Source organism: Ammospiza nelsoni, chromosome 10, assembly GCF_027579445.1.
Source record: "Ammospiza nelsoni isolate bAmmNel1 chromosome 10, bAmmNel1.pri, whole genome shotgun sequence".
Classification (NCBI taxonomy): Eukaryota; Metazoa; Chordata; class Aves; order Passeriformes; family Passerellidae; genus Ammospiza; species Ammospiza nelsoni.
In genome coordinates, this window is record NC_080642.1 from 24,689,078 (window position 1) to 24,706,702 (window position 17,625).

Sequence of the window (17,625 nt, forward strand, 5' to 3'; positions counted from 1 at the left end):
TGACCTGGAATTGTTGGTTAGTTGAAAATAGAAAGGAAGTGCCTGCAGTGGTTTGAGGGTTGTTTTATTTGGGTTCTTCAAGTGATCTGTGAGAAACTGGACAGATACTATTTTCAGGATTTTTTTTGTCATGAGACTCCTGAGTTCACTCATTCTCCAGTGTTGTTATCTCCTACCTTAAATATTATTGATTTTCACACTGATGCTACCTGGAGTAGTAGCTGGTTGCCTAAGGGCACACTTGATTTCAAGTTTTTTGAGTATAAAAACTGTAATTTTGTGTAACCACTCAAATGGGAGTGAAGGGCAAAGCTGTCCAATTCCTTGCTCTTGGCCCAGCATCAAGCAAATAAAATGGATAGTGTAAAGAGCACATCAGGAAGCACAGAGCTTTATATATCAGACCTGCAGGCATCTATGAAGCCTTTTCACACTGTATAACTGAAGTACAGTTGGAAAACCAGAAACAGACAAGAGGTAATTTTTCTGTTTTCAGAGACATGTCTGTGCTTGTAAACAATATTATAGAGTGACCTAAATCCTGGTGGAATGTCAGTGTGATATGCCATCTGAAATGAGGGTGAACAGGGCACTGTCCTGGGCACAGGGAGTGTATACTGCACCTCAAAGGACAGCAGAGCTGCTGCTTCAGGGTGGAGTGCTGCTAAGTGTTTTCTTCTGAGTAGTTCTGTGGCTGAGCAACAGAACTTTGCCATCTTCTGTTCAAACTGACTTGAAGCAAACAAGATTTCCATCCAACAAACCCTGTGTTTTCACCTGCAGTTTGTAAACCAGGAGTGTAAGCAGCCATGCCAATCAGCAGCTGGGAAGAGGCCCAATAAGAAATGGGTTCCCCATCGCAAAAGGAGGCCCCCCCGGGCGCCAGCCTGCCCCGTGGCCACCCTGGAGAGCAGAGCCCGCACGCTCTCCTGCCCTGCTCCCGAGGAAAAAGCCAAGGAGATGCCACAGAGGAGGAGGAAGAGACCCAAACCCCTCTATAAGTGCTTCAGCTTCGATGATGTTTGGATGGAGAGGAGTCAAAAAAGGAAGCTAGAGAAGGAGACACAGCCAGAGGGAGGGGTTCAGTTGCAACATCTCCCACAGGACCCCTCAAAAGTAAGAAGCCACACAGCGACCTCCTCATTCTCTGGCATTGCCTTCCTCTCTGCTCAGGCTGTTTCTCTCTGCTGCCATCATGTTCCTGTCCTTACACTTTGTCTGGTACCACTCCTGTCAGCATTTCTGTGGGCCTGGTACTCTGTGGAGACTGCAGAAACACCAAACTGGCTCTTAGGTGATAACATCTGAAGGTGGTGGGTTCCTTAGCTTCTGAAATCGAACAGATCATGCCCTGTGAGATGGTGGGAATAGAATGCAAGAGAATCAGGTTGCTTGGTGAGCTGAGTGATGGGGAGGGCAAGGAGCAAATCAAAGTTTCCTTAAATCAATATAAATTAAACTGATGAAATCTCATTCTGTGCCCTGTGGTGTTGCTATATAACTTTAATAACAGACTTTAAATTAGACTTCCCTTGTATCTGATGCCAACTCCACAATTCCTACTGAAGCAAATTCCTGCTGTGAAACACTCAAGAGAACATTGCCATTTGATTTTTAGCTATTAATATTCTCCTCTCCACTGAGGGAGACTTTTAGTTCAGCATTATGATTGCTTGTGAAAAACTTTGTGGCTGTTGTGACTCACACTGATGGCATCTGTTACTTTTGGATCCAGAGCTAAGGTCTGTTCCCTTCAGGGAGAGTCACAAATCTCTATCCAAGAGCCAAAATTAGCCTTAATACATACAAAAGAACTTCTGGGGAAAAAAGACATGAGATCAAGGGATGCTCTATGAAGCCTCTCACGATGATATTGAGAAAGTTTCTGATCAAGCTTGAAATCACGTAGCAGATACTCGAATAAAAGCTTTCCTCAGGGGTTTCTGTTTTGGTCTGCTATCTGTGTTTATTTCCCTTTCTCTCTGTTGTCCTGGTTGCCTGTCTCTTGTTATTATTACATTAAAATTACAATTTTGGAGAGGAGATGAGGCCTCAGTAGTCCTATCACCACTTCAGAATGTGTTTGAGCTTATGTGCACAGATAGTTCTGTGAATGAGAACTGTGAGGGGAAACACTGGCTTGCCCACCATTGCTTGTCCACAGAAAACCTGTCCACCTGGGAGAGCTCCCATCAAACTGACAGACACCTGGGCCAGCAATCCCAGAAACAGGAGTTCTGAAAACCTGCCCCCTGTTCTCCCCTTCTCAAGGAAAGAGACTAAAAATCTCTTTCTAAAGGCTAAAGAGACTAAAGGCTCTTCAACACAGTGTGGCCAGTTGCTGCCTGGATGAGTGCTGGATATGATTCTCTGATGTGTTTCCCACTCTCAGTTCAATGAGGATGCTTCCCTGGCTCAGCTCCATGATAGAGACAATGAGTATTGCTCTTGAGGTTTGTGTATGTTAAGATAAAAAAAAAATTAAAAATAAATGACTTGGGTTACCTCTCTATCTTGGCTGAAGTTCTGAGTGCTTAGTGCTGTGCAGGGATGAGGCAGCCTAGTGAAAGTGAATGCCTGGCTTACACAGGGTCAGGGATTAACAGAAATCAGTGAAATGTACTAAAAATATTTCTCCCAATTCCTGGACAAGCATGGGTAGTGATGGAAATCCAGTGCTGCAGGGCATGTGGGCCAGCACTGAGCCCATTAAGGCTGCTCAGAGGAGTGACCAGCTCCCTCAATAGCTTCCCCTGGAGCCATCAGATCACACAGCTTGAATGCTGTCTGCTCTGCTGATTGACTGCACATTTGGAGGCTGCCAGAAAACAGCTTCTCCTTTAAGCATTTCCACCCTTATTTTCTGGTGCAAACTCACCTCTAAATTGCAATCAGCTGCTCAATGATTTGCAGCTGCCCCCATGCCCACGAGGCCTCTCTGAACATCACCTGCCCAGGGGCTCTTGGGCCTCAGTCAGATTTCTGGTTCATTCTTCTCTGGGAAGAAGGGTTTAGGTAGGTTTGGGGTTTACTGTTTCTGTCCATTTGTGTTTTGTAGGTTATTGACACTTTGATATTTGTAGGTAGGCCAAGAAAGCAAATTCTGTTTTAATGAGAGGACTGTGGGGATTCAAAGTCTCTTTTTTATTCCCATATAACTGAATTTCTTGGCCTGTGCTTTTTATTTATAATATTAATCACACAGTTTATTTTTCATAGCATTTTATTCTGTCTTTGCAATGCTCTAGTCCTGTAATAGTGCTGGTTTATTCATACTCCCAAGTGTCTTGGGAGTGCTGTCACAAGCTGCACTGTCTGAGGGCAGTTTTAGAAGGATGCTGAATCCCTTTTAATAAGAAGGAACAAATTATCCCAAAATAAGCTCTGTAAGATGTTCATCGTCTGTTGTGGTTCTGTGATTGCAACAAGGGGACTGTATGGGGCTTTGGAGAGCTGAAACTACAAGTCTGATGTTTTCTGACATGGCTGCCTTGGGATGTGTGGCTTCTGTTGTGACAAGTCACATTGTGTTAAGTCAAGATCAGGTCAGCCCACAAGGTGATGTAATGCTGAAATATTGGGGAAACAACTCAATGGGGCAGAGCAGAGAGGAATTCTTGCTTATTCAAGTGCTGATTTCTGATACCACTCTATCATTCAGATGAATGTACAGAGAGGAGCTTTATGGAAATATAAGGATACTCTGAGGGCTGTCAGTTGGGACAGGGAAAATGGACAAACAATCAAGAAACCACCTAGAAGCTAAAAAAAAAAAAAACACCCCCAAACCCAAAAACACTTAAAATGCCAGTTCTAAACAATTCTATATATTATGGATATTTTTTTGCTTAGGCCCAGTAAACTGCTCTGCTTCCTTAAATGGGTACAGCTTGTGTAAATTCCCAGTCAAACTCAAAGCTTGACCCAGCTGTCCCTTATAACGAGATGCAGCCAGTAACAAGCTGAGCAGCTTCTGATCTTTAAAGTCTTAATACAGCACTCCCCATGCTGCCCACCCCAAGGGGAAGAGGACAAACATAGCTGTGTTCTTTTGCTGTCCATAGGCTGTGCCCTTCAGATGATGGTGGGGTTCAGGCTGTAGCCTGGGCTCCTCTTGCTTGTTTTTAATGCAGGAGAAGTTCCCTCACTGGAGCAGAGGCAATGCCCCAGACCACTGCCATATGGAATGCTGTAATGGCAATGGGCTCTGCTTTGGGAAGTATTCTTGCTCTGAACTGCCTGTCTATTGCCATCCAGTGCTTTCCTGTTTTGACAAAAATTTAAACCCTGGTTCTTAATCTTGATGCCTCTTGAGTGCACATCAATAGAAGCACAGACATGGCTTCTACGTGCATTTGTTTGAGCACAGTTAGTGCACTGCCAAATTAGAGAGATTCCTAAAAGCCCATCAGGGGTCTATACCCAGAGGGGGTATTGTACAGAAAAAGCTCTTTTATTTTGAAAGAGAATTGAGAAGCAGTGAAAAATAGATCTTTAGATCATTGCTCTGAATTTGACTTCTGCAAATCTGATTTTACCCCATCCAAAATAAGAGAAAAGGAAGTTTTGTTGTGTAGTACCATGGTCTGAGCACCGTGGATAACTCAGATAGATTTTAACACAGAAATGAATACACTTTGAGGAGGAAATTTAATGAAAAAAGTCTCCCCCTGATGTGCACCTGATAAGGCATGGATATACAACAGAGCCTCTGCCAGGGACTGAACTGCTGTGCACAAGAGCATAGAAATAACCTCTGGAACCTCTGGCAGAAAATACAGGAGAGAGGACCTTTACTATGGTCTGCTCCCTCATTTCTCATCCTCTCCCTTGTAGGTTGTGCAATGCCTGCCCCATGTAGCTAACACTGCTGAAAATGCTTCTTCTTATGAGTTAGGGCTGTACAGGCCTGCCTGCTGTGCCATAGGAATCAAATGATGCCTGTACCAAAATTTGCTCTGACGTCCCAGGAATTAATAATAATAAAACCTGCAGTTGTAACAGCCCTAGGCCAGGGTTCTGCTTTCTAGTCTTAAACAGAACAATAATGCTTTCAACCACCTTTCATGTAAATAACTTCACTTTACCCTTGATGTTTTCAGAGCTGTGGCCCAGTAAGCTTGATTTTCACTGTCACCAGAAGAGTGTGTGCTCCCACTGGATCTTTGCTGCGACTTTTCTAGAGAAACAGGCACTGCTGAGTTTAATTTGAACAGGGTTCATGCAATCCCTCAAGAGATGGTGATTTGTGTTCTCTTTGTTTTAGGAAAGTTAAGCCCAGGAATAGAAAACCAAAGCAGGCATGGAGCAGCAGCGCTCTCAGCTGTGTGAGCACTGTGTGCTGGTTAGTTTGGGAAGGAGGGTTTGGCTAATGGCCATCATCAGGAGAGGTTTCAGCATCAAGGCTGGTTGAGACTTTGTGCTGATAGACATGCTGTGGGCTGGTGGGGAGAGGGAAAGATCCCAGACAGAATACTGGACCTCAGTATTTCAAGTTCCTGGCTCAGAGAAGGATGGATATGTTGTAACTCAGTGTCAGTGGCAAAAGCAAGGGCCAATAGTGATAGAATTTAAAAACAGTCTGTGCTCATGGGACCGGTGCTTACTGACCAGCTGATCTCCCAGCCACTGGTGTTTTCTGCATGCGGCAGCCACGGGAGAGAAAAGGAAAAAGGGATAAAAGCATACCTGCAGCATGCCTTAATTGCTACATTCTGTGTAGAGGCCATGAGCTATGTGTATGTACTTCTATGTTTTCCCCTTTAAACCAGCAAAAGATAGTAATTCAATGAGATCTGGCAGTGGTATAGAGTTTTCAAAGTTTTATTAAATTCTATAAGTTTTAAAAAATCAATCAGACAAGTAGAAGAGAGTGTGAGAATTCTTACTAGTACCTCTAGCTGAAGAGAAAAATGTTGTTATCCACACTCTGTACGGCTGGTACCGATAAATCTCTGAAGGGAAAAGCTTTATTTTCATGTTAAATACTAGAAGAGGACCTATTAGTCACAATCTTCAGGAACAGTTCTGCAGCTGAGGGGATGACTCCTTGTAGTAATGTGAAACCCTCCGCCACAGAAACACTTTACAGGGAGGAGTGAATAAAGGTGTGTGTGGCTGTATGTGAAGTATGAATCTGTTCTTATCACCTTGCAGTTTTCCTTGCCTTCTCACTGTTTTCTAACATTTCTAGCCACAATCATCCATGTGTGTCCACTAACATGCTGCTTACTTACACGGGCAGCTATCAGACATGGGAAGAAGTGCTCTGGGCTGAACGCTGGGCATTTAACTCAATGTTTGTTGCCCTGTCCTGTTGCAGGCTGGAATAAGTCCATCCATCACATCTCCTGTTGCCTTTGACATCCTGCCCCTGAAGCTGCATTCCTTTTCCAAGAGCACCCCGACAGGCCTGGACTGCGTGGGCTGCAAGCGGCGCATCTCCGCTCCCGGTGCGTACCCTGGGCTGGGCCGGGCGGGGGCGGGAGAGAGTGAAGCTCTGCTTTACTGAGTGTGATAAGCCTTCTAACCTGGCCATGATGATGAACATCCATGTCTGAGCAGAAATCTGCTTTAGAGTGGAATCTTTCAAATGCTTTCTCTGCTTTAGAGTTGAATCTTTCATGTGCTTTTCATATTTGGGTTTGTTTTCCCCCTGAGTGGATGAGCAGGGTGCTGTTTAGAGGCATGGCCAGCTTTTTAGTGAAGGAGAGATCACTCCTTGCAATGATGGTGTTCTGTAAGAACCCGTGCCTGCTGGGCTGTTCGGGTCCTGTCCAGCAGCTATGGACTCCAGCCCAGACGATCTCACATGGACAAAGGCAAAAGAGGAGAAGCACTCTTCTCCACATGGGGACTAAGTCCAAAATTAATTTCCTTGATAGGAGACACCAGATCATACAGGTGACCCCCAGATGGAAAAGAGGGTGTTGCCTTCTCCCAGGGGGATTTTGAGCTGAGGGGAAGGGGGATGGAGGAAGGGGGCAACAGCCAATGGGGTGGTCCAAGTGAGGAGGGTGAGGGTAGGGGTAACCCAAGCAGAGAGACCCAACACTGATGGGGGAAAAGGGGGAAGACCCTGTGGTGGTAGGATACAAATCATGTGAACAGTGCAAATTACCAAACACCCAGTGCAAATAACTAAATAACTATTCAGTGCAATACAACAGTGTGCCTGATGGAGAAACATTGCGTTGTCTCGTGAGAACTGTCCCACCTATGATGATGTCACCTCTGTCACACTCTTGAATTAGATTTCTGCTGATGAAATAGACTCTGCCTTGTGTTTGCTGGAGAGCACTACAGTGGGTATGGTGAGATTCCTCTCAGGTTGCTAATTAGGCACTAAAGCAACTAAATGAGCCTCTAGAGACAGAACTTTCCTGTACTTTAAATCCCCCTAAAGAACAAGTATGCTGTGTTTTCATGAGGAATGCACATGAAGTATCATGTTTGCTTCATTTCCGATGACTGACACTTTCTCAGAATTAAAATGTAACTTGCACAGATTATTAAACTGTGAGATGTATCTTTGCCAGGTTTTTAAATTCTCCATCTGACAGTGCCTGCCCAAACACTGCTGATATCTCTATCACAGCACTTTGGGCTGGAATAAGGAAAACAGAATGCAGAGGAGTTGTTTGGTGTTTAGGAGCCTATCCAGGAAAAGCCAGCCACAGTTGGGTGCCAAACTGCCATTCCTGCCTCAGAAGGTCTCTGTACCATCGATTAAACCCTGCTGGAGTTACCTAATTAAGGGACAATAACATTCTACTAATTACATCAGAGCTGAATGGTCATAGTATTTTGTCAAGCAAAACTGGTTTGTTTTCTGATGCTTTGTGCAGCTCTTGCACAGAGTCATGAGGTTTGATCTGGAAATAAGAAAACTATTTATTATTGTGGTGTTTAGAGCCTTGCCTTTGCTCTCTCAGCTCTGAGGGCTTTGATCACTTGCTGTCACAGGCATCTGGTGCTGCCCCAGTGCTTAGGACCAGCTCCCTGGCTGAATTAAAAAAACTGTAGCTTTACTCCTTGGAAATCCCACATGGAAAGCCATCATTGTCAAGTTGTCTGTGTATCTCTGACATCAGCTGAAATCCCTCAGCACTGCTGTCATAGAAGTACATTCTGAGTCACAGCTGAGACAAATTTCATGGTAGTTCCCAACTGGGACATGAGGGAGTTAAAAAATATGTATGAATTTCTGAGGGTGAATAGGGGAAATAAATGTATGCAGACTGACCAGCTGGCAGTGCTGTAGGTGTTTATATGCTGTCTAGAAATGGGGCCTGCAACCTGGGATTCACGCAATATTCCTGAGATAGGTACAAGTGAGTTTCATACCATAACCTAAGAATTTCTGAGTAAATGTAGCAAAACAAATGAAATTGAGCAGAATCATTTTTCTACCACCAAAACCATGCTCCTGGGAAAGGAAACTGATGGAGAGAGGAAGCAGAGGTTCTTCTCCCACAGCCATCTCTGTTAGCTGCTGCATGTAGGCTTCATTTGAAGCATTCTGGAGCAGATGAATGTGGGCACGTGTCCTGCCTGTGGTGGGATGTGGATGAGAAGAAAACTGCAAGTTAGTGAAGTAATGCTCTGAGGCTGATGGATCAGTCTTAAGATCGGCCATGTCCTTGAGGCAGCAGTAGTGCAGCAGAATGAGGCAGCAGTAGTGCAGCAGAATGCCTTCTTTGTTCTTGTACAGATTTGTTGTAATACTTGTTGTTTTTGACAGAGCTGTAGGGCATGTAAAATAAATATAAAATAGTCAATTCATTTAATCTGATTTTAAGATTTCTAACTCCAAAGCTGTAGCTGCTTGTATTAATGATCCCAGTCTATGCTGTAGTCATAAAACACGGGATATAAAAGTACTATGCAATATCCAGTGCTACTCGATACTTCCCTATTGAAAATACTGAAAAATTTCCCACTCCCAAAGTCTGCACCTCGTCACCTTGTACAGGGAATTCTGCAGAGACTGGGAGGGATGGAGGATGGAGACCTCTCTAGTTCTGCAGTGTGAAATGATGGCTGGGATGGTCGCAGCCCAAAAGATGCCATGCACAGCTCTCAGACTCTGTCATGCACCTACCCGGGGACAGGGACAAGAGCTGGGGACAGCCTGGCTACCCTGGCTGGGCTGGGTGCATTTTGCTGGAACAGCATGACAGCAGAGAAATTTCATTTAAACGCTGGATGCCCCGTGCCCGTCCCGGCTGTCTCCGCAGCCGGAGCCCCCGCTCTCGCTGCCGTGTGCCGCGCTGGCAGGAACGGGCAGGGTGAGAGCCGGGCCCGCAGCGGGGACAGGCCCTGCCCGCCGCTGCCTCAGCCCGGGCAGGCCCTGCGGAGCCGGGCGGCACCGGCAGGTGGCTCTGAACCGCTGTGGAATCACAGAATCACAGAATGACCAGGTTGGGAGAGACCTTCAAGACCATCGAGTCCAACCCAGCCCCAACAGCTCAACTAAACCCTGGCACCCAGTGCCACATCCAGGCTTTGTTAAACACACCCAGGGATGGGGACTGCACCACCTCCCTGGGCAGAACATTTCAGAACTTTATCACTCTTTCCATGGAAAACTTTTTCCTGATATCCAACCTATATTTCCCTTGGCACAGCTTGAGGCTGTGTGCTCTGGTTGTGTCAGTGCTGCTGGAGAAAGAGCCCAGCCCCAGGTAACTGTAACCACCCTTGACTGTAACCACCCTTCAGGGAGCTGCAGAGAGTGATGAGGGCACCCCTGAGTCGCCTTTTCTGCAGGCTGAGCACCCCCAGCTCCTCAGGGGTTCCTCATAAGGCTGCTGTTCTCAGCCCCCAAATGTGGCAGGCCGTGCCTTGCAGTGCCGGGCTGAGCTGGGCTGTCCCCGGGCCGGGACGGGCTGGGCTGTGCCGGGCTGGGCTGTCCCCAGGTGAGCTGGGCCGGGCTGTGCGGGGCTGGACTGTCCCCAGGTGTGCCGGGCTGGGCTGTCCCCAGGTGAGCTGGGCCGGGCTGTGCGGGGCTGGACTGTCCCCAGGTGTGCCAGGCTGGGCTGTCCCCAGGTGAGCTGGGCTGGGCTGGGCTGTGCGGGGCTGGACTGTCCCCAGGTGTGCCGGGCTGGGCTGTGCCGGGCCAGGCCGGGCTGTCCCCAGGCCAGGCCCAGCACGGAGCCCCCGTTGGGATGGTGCGGCTGGGCCCCCTCCAGCACACACGGGCACCCCAGGGCCGCGAGCTTCACCGTCCTGCTCAAACATCAGAACACCTGAATGGCTGGGAACAGCTTTCTTGGCTGCACACACTCTTCAGCAGGGAGTGTTGGTGAATATTGAGTGTCTTTCCCCTTTAGTTCACAGAATTTTCTGGTTTGGAAGGGACCCAAAAGCATCATCAAGTCCAACTCCTGGCAGTCCCCAGGAGCCGCACACGTGTCTGAGGGCTTTGTGAAAATGCTTCTTGGACTCTGGCTGGCTTGGTGCTGCGACCGCTGCCCTGGTGTCAAACCACCATCTAAAAAGTGAAAAATCCTTTTCCTAATATCCAAACTAAACCTCCCCAACACAACTTGAGGCCATTCCCTTGAGTCCTGTCACCGACTGCCAGAGAGGAGAGATCATTGTCTGTCCCTCTGCTTCCCTGTGTAAGAAAGTCTGACTGCCATGAGGTCCCCCCTCAATCTCCTCCTTTTCTGGTTGTCTGGTACTCCTATGTCATCATTTGTACCGTTCAGTCTGTTCCTTACTGCCAGGTTAGGAAGCAAGCCACTTCCTAAAGTAGGTATAGGAGAACTTTTCTGCTTTTTAGCAGCCTCTGAAGACCTTTTGACACAGGTATTGCACCAGGGGAGGGGTGGGAAGAAGGGCCTAATGTGTACTGGAGTGAGCAGTAGCAGGATAACTAGGCTCTGGGTTAAAGCAGTGGACCAGCATGTTTGTCTTTTAGGCTATGAGACCTATTTTCTCCTTCCCCATCTCTCCTGAGTCTGATGTTTGTTTATTTATAAACTGAAGACTGCCTAAAATTGGGGATGTTGCTGGGAAGCTGTTTGGACAGTGGCTGCAGCTGTGAGAATGTAACTGCAACAAGGCTGAAGCCAGAGAGGGGCAGTTCTGTGTGTGAGAGCTACCAGCCCATGGGACTAGAGCAGAGGGAACATTCAGGGCAGATGCTGCCATTTCTGAGCTTTTCCTTAGGGACTTTCCAGCAGAAGGCGATCACAAGGTGACACAGTGACAGACACAGGTAATTGCCTGAGAACTGGGGTTTCTTGACATCCCTGCTCTCACTCTATCCATGCCTCTCAGGCGCACACTTCTCTATTCCTGTGCCAGCTTGTCACTCTGTCCCAGATGTTTCCCTCAGTCTGCCTCTCAGATACTCTGAAACTTTTGGACTGGGACAGGGACACAGGACCATAAACCTCCAGGGTTTGTCATATCCTCACAGAGGGAGGAACCTACAACCTGTGCATTACAAGATAGGTTTGTAGCTGTGCTAGAACAAACTTACACCTGTATTATTTTAAATCATTATCTAAATGCAGATCAAATCTTTTTGGCAACTTTCCACGTGTCTTGTCAGATTGGAACAGCCTCAGATCTTTGAATTTTCCATCAGATATCTACAAGAGATGCCCTGGAGTTAGACCACAGAGCTGTGGTTGGCTGTGCCGAGCAGAGAGACACGAATTCCCTGTGACTGATGTGTGCTGATGAGGAACATAGTGGTGGCCTTGGAAATCCTGCAACAAGAATAGGCAAGCCAAGTTCTCAAGGGCTGAATCTTTTGTGGACAGTCTGGAAAACAGTGACCACTTAGTGATACTGAGTTATCCTCCAGCCTCCCTGGTGTAGTGGAAAGTATTTCTCAGAGGCAAAGGGACTGTTTGTTTACTCAACATCATGTGGACATCTTTCATCTTTTTTTCCCAGCTATAGATGTGCTGTTAAACTCACACTTGGCAACAGTTAATGTGGAGATGTTTGACAGCCACTGGAGAAATCTGTTCAAGAGGGAAAATATTAGCTCAATAACAGGACTTCATTATGTCTTATAAATATTTAGCAGTCCTGTAGTTCAGCAAAATAGCAAGCTGAGTTATTTATTCCATTTTTGTCATTTTAGCTCTTGAAGAAAGTGGTATGCAAGTTCCCAGAAGTGCATCATGGTAGATGTAGCATGAAATGTGTGTTCCATCCCCATTAACTAGAGGAGTATAATTGAATTTAAGTGGCTAAAAAATAATCACATTGCCTACTGTATACTTTTCACTTTGTTTCTTAAACACAGAAAGATTAGACCCACTATGTCAGTCTTGGTTCTGTTTAACCACAGCCACAAACATTTGCCCTCTGTGAGGTCTTTGATAATGTGCTCACTCAAAGGGTTTCATCCAGTCTTAAAAGCAGAGCCTGGAAGTGGCTGAGTTCCTGAAATTTGTCTCAGCAAGTTGAGTGGGATTGTCTGTATTAGCCTCTGAGGTGAAAGATTTAGCATACCAATAAAAACCTTCTGTGGGGCAAAGAGAGAAGAAGAAGGTCCTAGGAAATCCTGAATGATTCTGGTAATCACTGTTCAAAGCTACAAGATTACAGGAGAACCCAGCAGAGGCTAAAAAATCCAGCAGATATTTAGGATCAGGTTGTCCAAGGCTAGCTTGGCAATATTTACCAGGCTGTGCAGTGAGATTCTTAATCTTTACTTGGAATCAGTTACTGCTACATCAACCTTAGATAACTTCTTCTCTAATGCCACAGAAGAAAATCTCCATGTAGATTTTACAACAACAACAACAAAATCTGTAGTTGGTGGAACCCCTCTATTATGGGTTGCAGTCTTGAAATCTGACAAAACTTTTGCCTTCCACAATTTGGCTGTGTAGAATTTTTCTTCTTTCCATTCTATCAGAAAATTCCTCACCAGTGCATACATACAACAGCCACACATACATAGGATAATTAGGGCTGAATTGTAACTTTCTTCTTCTCAATGCCTTGTTCTCCAAATCCACAGAACAGCTGCATTTGTCTTTGTTGTCAGTGTTTAATTTACCTTCCCCTGATTATTGTGATCAAGAGGAGTTTCTCTCCAGATGTACTTGAATGCAGACAGTTCTGGAAGAACCAGATCAATGCAGAAGAGTTCCACTGCACTCAAATCAAGAACACATTTCCATATCTCTGTTAGGAAGTATTTGATAATTTGGTTCATTCAGAAGATAATTGAAGGAATTATTTTGTTATAGATCACCAGAAATGTAATTTTCTTTTTATTTTTTTACTGCTATAGAGACCATTCTTTTGAAGAATAGCTGAAATATTGAAGTTGGTTCAGCATTATTGGATGCTTTGTGATATTCTCCAGTGATGGAGTGTGACATTTTTTTCCTTTTAGGAAATACTCAGTGAACCAGAAGTCTTACTGCACTGAAATAACTCTGCTACTGCATGGATAGTGAGGCAACTCAAAGGGGTCTCTATTGCAACAAGCTGTGATGGCCTTATTTACTTTGCAAAGAGCCACCTTACATACAAATTGTAAAATAAGCATTTTCAGTTCTTGTGTGAAATTGGGCTCCTGGGTTTGGATTTGGGTGTCTGGAGCCACGTTCACTCTCCATGTGACAGGAGCAGTGTGGGGTTTTCCTTTGGGGCTGTCCATCTCCTTTGCTTTGGTCCAGCCCTACTTGCAGTCTCACCTGGCAAAACTTTCACCTGGCCTGGGTAATCCCACACTGAACCGAGCTACTTCTGGTCTCACTCTCTTTTCTGCTGCACAGGGTGCAAGCCATGTGGCTACTCTTAAATTATTTTGGTAGTTTGGCAAATCTGCTGTCTGCAAGGTCTTTGAGTAGAGTGGCAGCCTAGGAATGTCCTTTATTACAAAATGTCTCTGGTGCCTCAAAGCTGTTGTTAGAGTGTACAGGTATTTCTGCATTCCCAGGAAACTGGGATTCTTTCAAGATCCTTTTTACAGGGATACAGGGAATCTCCTGTTAGGTAATGAAAATATAAAACTTTCTGGTAAATGGTAGTCGGGGACGCTGTTTCAGTTGGGACTGAGGTCTCTTGCAAAGATTACACATGGAACTAGGGATCATACCAGGTCTGCAGTCTGGGAGTGGATGCTAAACGATTTTTCAAAACTCCCAGCTGCAATCTTCCGAAATCTCAATCTGTGTTTTTCTGGCTTTAATTTCATTTTGAATTCTTTTTCCGAGTACTTACAAAAATAGTTTTTTAATAGCAGCAGCCACAGCCAGTTCTAAACACGATTAGTTTATATGTTAAATCCTTTCTGAGTTCTCAGGGGAAACAGATAACACAAGGTCTCTCTCACTCGGGCATTTTTAAAACGCATGAAATTCTACTATTTCCACGTATTTATTTTTAATCTGACAGTCCTGCTAAATTTTGAGGAGAGATCTCTGTCTCACCCCTTACTTCCTTAATGCCTTGAAATCGGCTTTAATAAAAATCAGCCGCTGGAAGCTGCGGCCGAGCGCAGCGGAGCCGCCTCGGAGGGAGCCTCCTTAGCGGACCCCTATGATGTCAGGATGCACCGAGGCGAGCGGAGCGGAGCCTCGGCACCCAGCGCAGAGCTCCGCCGGCGCTGCCAGGGATCCAGCGCTGAGCTCCGCCGGCGCTGCCAGGGATCCAGCGCTGAGCTCCGCCGGCGCTGCCAGGGATCCAGCGCTGAGCTCCCGCTGCCCTGTGAGGGCTCCGCCGGAGCCTCGGCACCCAGCGCAGAGCTCCGCCGGCTCCCGCTGCCCTGTGAGGGCTCTGCCGGAGCCTCGGCATCCAGCGCAGAGCTCCGCCGGCACTGCCCGCTCCCGCTGCCCTCTGAGGGCTCCGCAGAGCGGTTCCCGCTCCCTCTGCCCTGTGAGGGCTCCGCAGAGCGCTGCCCGCTCTCCCTGCCCTGCCCGCTCCCTGTGCCCTGCCCGCTCCCCGCCGCAGCCCCCTGGAGCCCCCGGCTCCCCCTGGCATTCGCCCGCATGAGGACCCAGCAGTGCCCCAGCGAGTCCAGCGGGGCTCACAGTGCCGAGAACTGCAGCAGCAGCGGCAGCTCCGGGCTCTCGCCGGGCTCGGATTCAGACAGCAGCGGGGTGGTGTGTGGTGGTGGTGGCATGAGAGGCGTCCTGTCCAGGTACTGGAGCTTGGAGAGTCTGCACTCTGCCACAGGTAAGGGGCTCTTCTCTTCCTTTTTCTTTTTTCCTTTTTTTTCCTTTTTTTTTTTTTTAACTGCTCTATGATATTGCACTGACCTTGAGGAACCAAACCAAACCTTCTGGAAAAAGCATGTAATTTGGAAATGCAATATCTTCATCTGGAGAGACAACCAAAGCATTCAGTGTTTGCTAGCTATACCCTCTGCAGACTTAAACCTAAACCAAAACAGCACAGACCCTTAATAGACTTCTTGAGTCAGGAGGGAAGAAATAGGGTTTTAATGGCTTTGGAAACAGTGTGTAGGCTTCTACCTGATTACAGCTGTCCTTGCCTATTGGAACATTTCTCATTTCAGATTAATCACATAGAGTTGATATTTCTCTGTGTAAATTCCAATGCAGAGTATCACTGCCTCTAGAAAATGCCCAGGCGAGTGCTGTGCAGCAGATGAGAGCGAGGTAGGGTTGCACTGCTGTGCACTGAAGGAGGGAAAGACAGTTCCCTGAGCCAGCTGCTCAAGTTCACTTTTTGCTTTCCCATCCATTATTTAATGTCTTTCTGAACCAGAGATCTTGGAGGCATGTTCATGTAGCCTGGACCTGTTCTGGCTTAGCCTGTCTGGGTCTGGCATTCTGGTTTTTAGTTACAAACCCTGTTTAGGGTTTGAATGTTTGAACTGCAAGCATAGTAAAGAAGCTTTCTCATTCCCAACTAATCCTAGCAAAAGATCCTGGCAATGATGTTACTGGCCAATGACTGCTGAGCTGTTCAGCTGTTGCTGTTTAGAGAGATTTTTAATAGAGCTGCAGTAAATTAGTTCCTCTCTTAGATAAATTCAGACAAGTGCCTTCAAGGCCACCAGTGACTGCCATTTCCTTAGTAAAAATACCCAGTGCTACCAGCTAGAATCAAGGCTTGGGAAGAATTTAGGGTGCAGTTCTGTGTAATCTGCTTTAGTTGTGTGTACTTTTAATTATTGGAAGGTTTTATCATTCCATCTGCTGCTGTAGATTCAGAGCTGTTTAATAAAATCTCCATTGCAGCTCTGGAGTCTGTGCTGAAGTGTGAGTAACTGCACAACCATACAGGAAAGGGCTACAGCAGGGTGCCCAGTCTCCCTGATTTCCACCCTGCACACCCACCTTCCAGGTGGCCAAAAGCACAGCACATCCTCAGAGTCCAGGGACAGGAAAAAGCTGAGAGATCAAGCCATTGGTGCTGTTTTGGGGGAAGACCTGTGTTGCAGGTACAAGATGATGTGCTTTTGCATTCTCAGCTACATCTGTGGCTGTTTGCTCCTGTAACTGGGAGTGCAGGTTAACCCCAGCATGCTCTGCCATTGGCATGCAGTGTAAGTGTGGCACGGGGTCTTTGTGCAAACTCTGCTCAGAGTTGTGTGGGGTTGCAGCAGTGGCTCCATCCCCTCTGTGTCCCAGGGTTTGCTGTCAGCTGCCCTCCCTGGAAGCATTCTTGGGCTTAATCAGGTCACTTGAAACAAATGGTGTACAGTGATACAGAAGAAGTGAGGTTGATGGAAGAAGCAGGCTCTGAAATTAAGTCTGTTTTTCTAAATGCTCTTTCATTTCCACAAGTCTTGCTCCCAAGGCTGTGAGGCATGGTGTCATTTTGTGGATGCTACATGCATTTAGCAGGAAATACAGAGATGTGAAGAAATGGAACAGAAAATGGTATGGAGACAGACTGAGGACAGAGAAAAACCAAATCAAGTTTCATAATTACAGTATTGATATATAAATACAATAACAAAAGCAGATCACTGCATTTCAGACTCCTTGCTGCCTGTGTGGTAGGTGTCTTCTCCTGGTAAAAGATTTCTGAGCAGTTTGTCTCTAACTACTAATACAATTCAGGTCAGAATTAGAATTAAACTTTGGGAAAAATGGATCACTAGAAGGAATTTATTTTTTTTTTGATTCTTCTCTGTCAGAATTCTTCTTTGGCTCAAACTTAGGAAGTTGTGGCAGAACTGCTCCTCTCCACCATCAATTGTCTGAGGAGTAAGGCAGGATTTCTTAAAAGCTTGTGCTAAGTAACATTTTTGAATGGTAAAATTTAATACACTGTTTAAACCAACCAAAAAAACCCAAACAGAAAACCCAAGAAAAAGAAACAACAACCCAGCAGGAGCAGTAGCAGCTGGCAATGCATGAGAGAAGCAGCAACTAAAATGTGTGGCAATGTCCTCTCCTCAGAGGAGCAGGGAGCCTCCAGCATCTTTCCATGGGATACATCAAGGAGTTAGGGGGGAAAAGAGTACAGACTGTATGGAAACACTAAAAAGTTTCATTAAGGGATGAGTCAGTCCCTCTCCTGTCTGAAAGGGATTCTGCATGTCCTTAAGGCTGCACAGGTGCACTTGGCAGAGAGGGTTTTGCTTTTTCCCCTGTGTGTACTTTTTCTTTAGTGGTCTTTATCCTGAGTCTGTTGCTGTCTAAGACTTCAGGGAAGATT

The 17,625-nt window shown here is 46.3% G+C and overlaps 1 protein-coding gene across 6 annotated transcripts in view; it reads left to right on the plus strand.

Annotated features, from left to right (window-relative positions):
- The window catches only part of ARHGEF4 (Rho guanine nucleotide exchange factor 4), a 231,277-nt gene that overhangs the window by 104,370 nt on the left and 109,282 nt on the right, over positions 1-17,625 (plus strand). For 5 of the 6 annotated variants that reach the window (XM_059479348.1, XM_059479347.1, XM_059479345.1 and 2 more), the window contains 2 exons: positions 784-1,116; positions 6,323-6,452. In XM_059479348.1, coding sequence (XP_059335331.1) covers positions 784-1,116; positions 6,323-6,452 — 463 coding nt within the window. Of the gene's footprint in view, positions 1-783; positions 1,117-6,322; positions 6,453-14,969; positions 15,166-17,625 lie in introns of those variants that run through there. The other variant, XM_059479351.1, reaches the window with a different exon arrangement.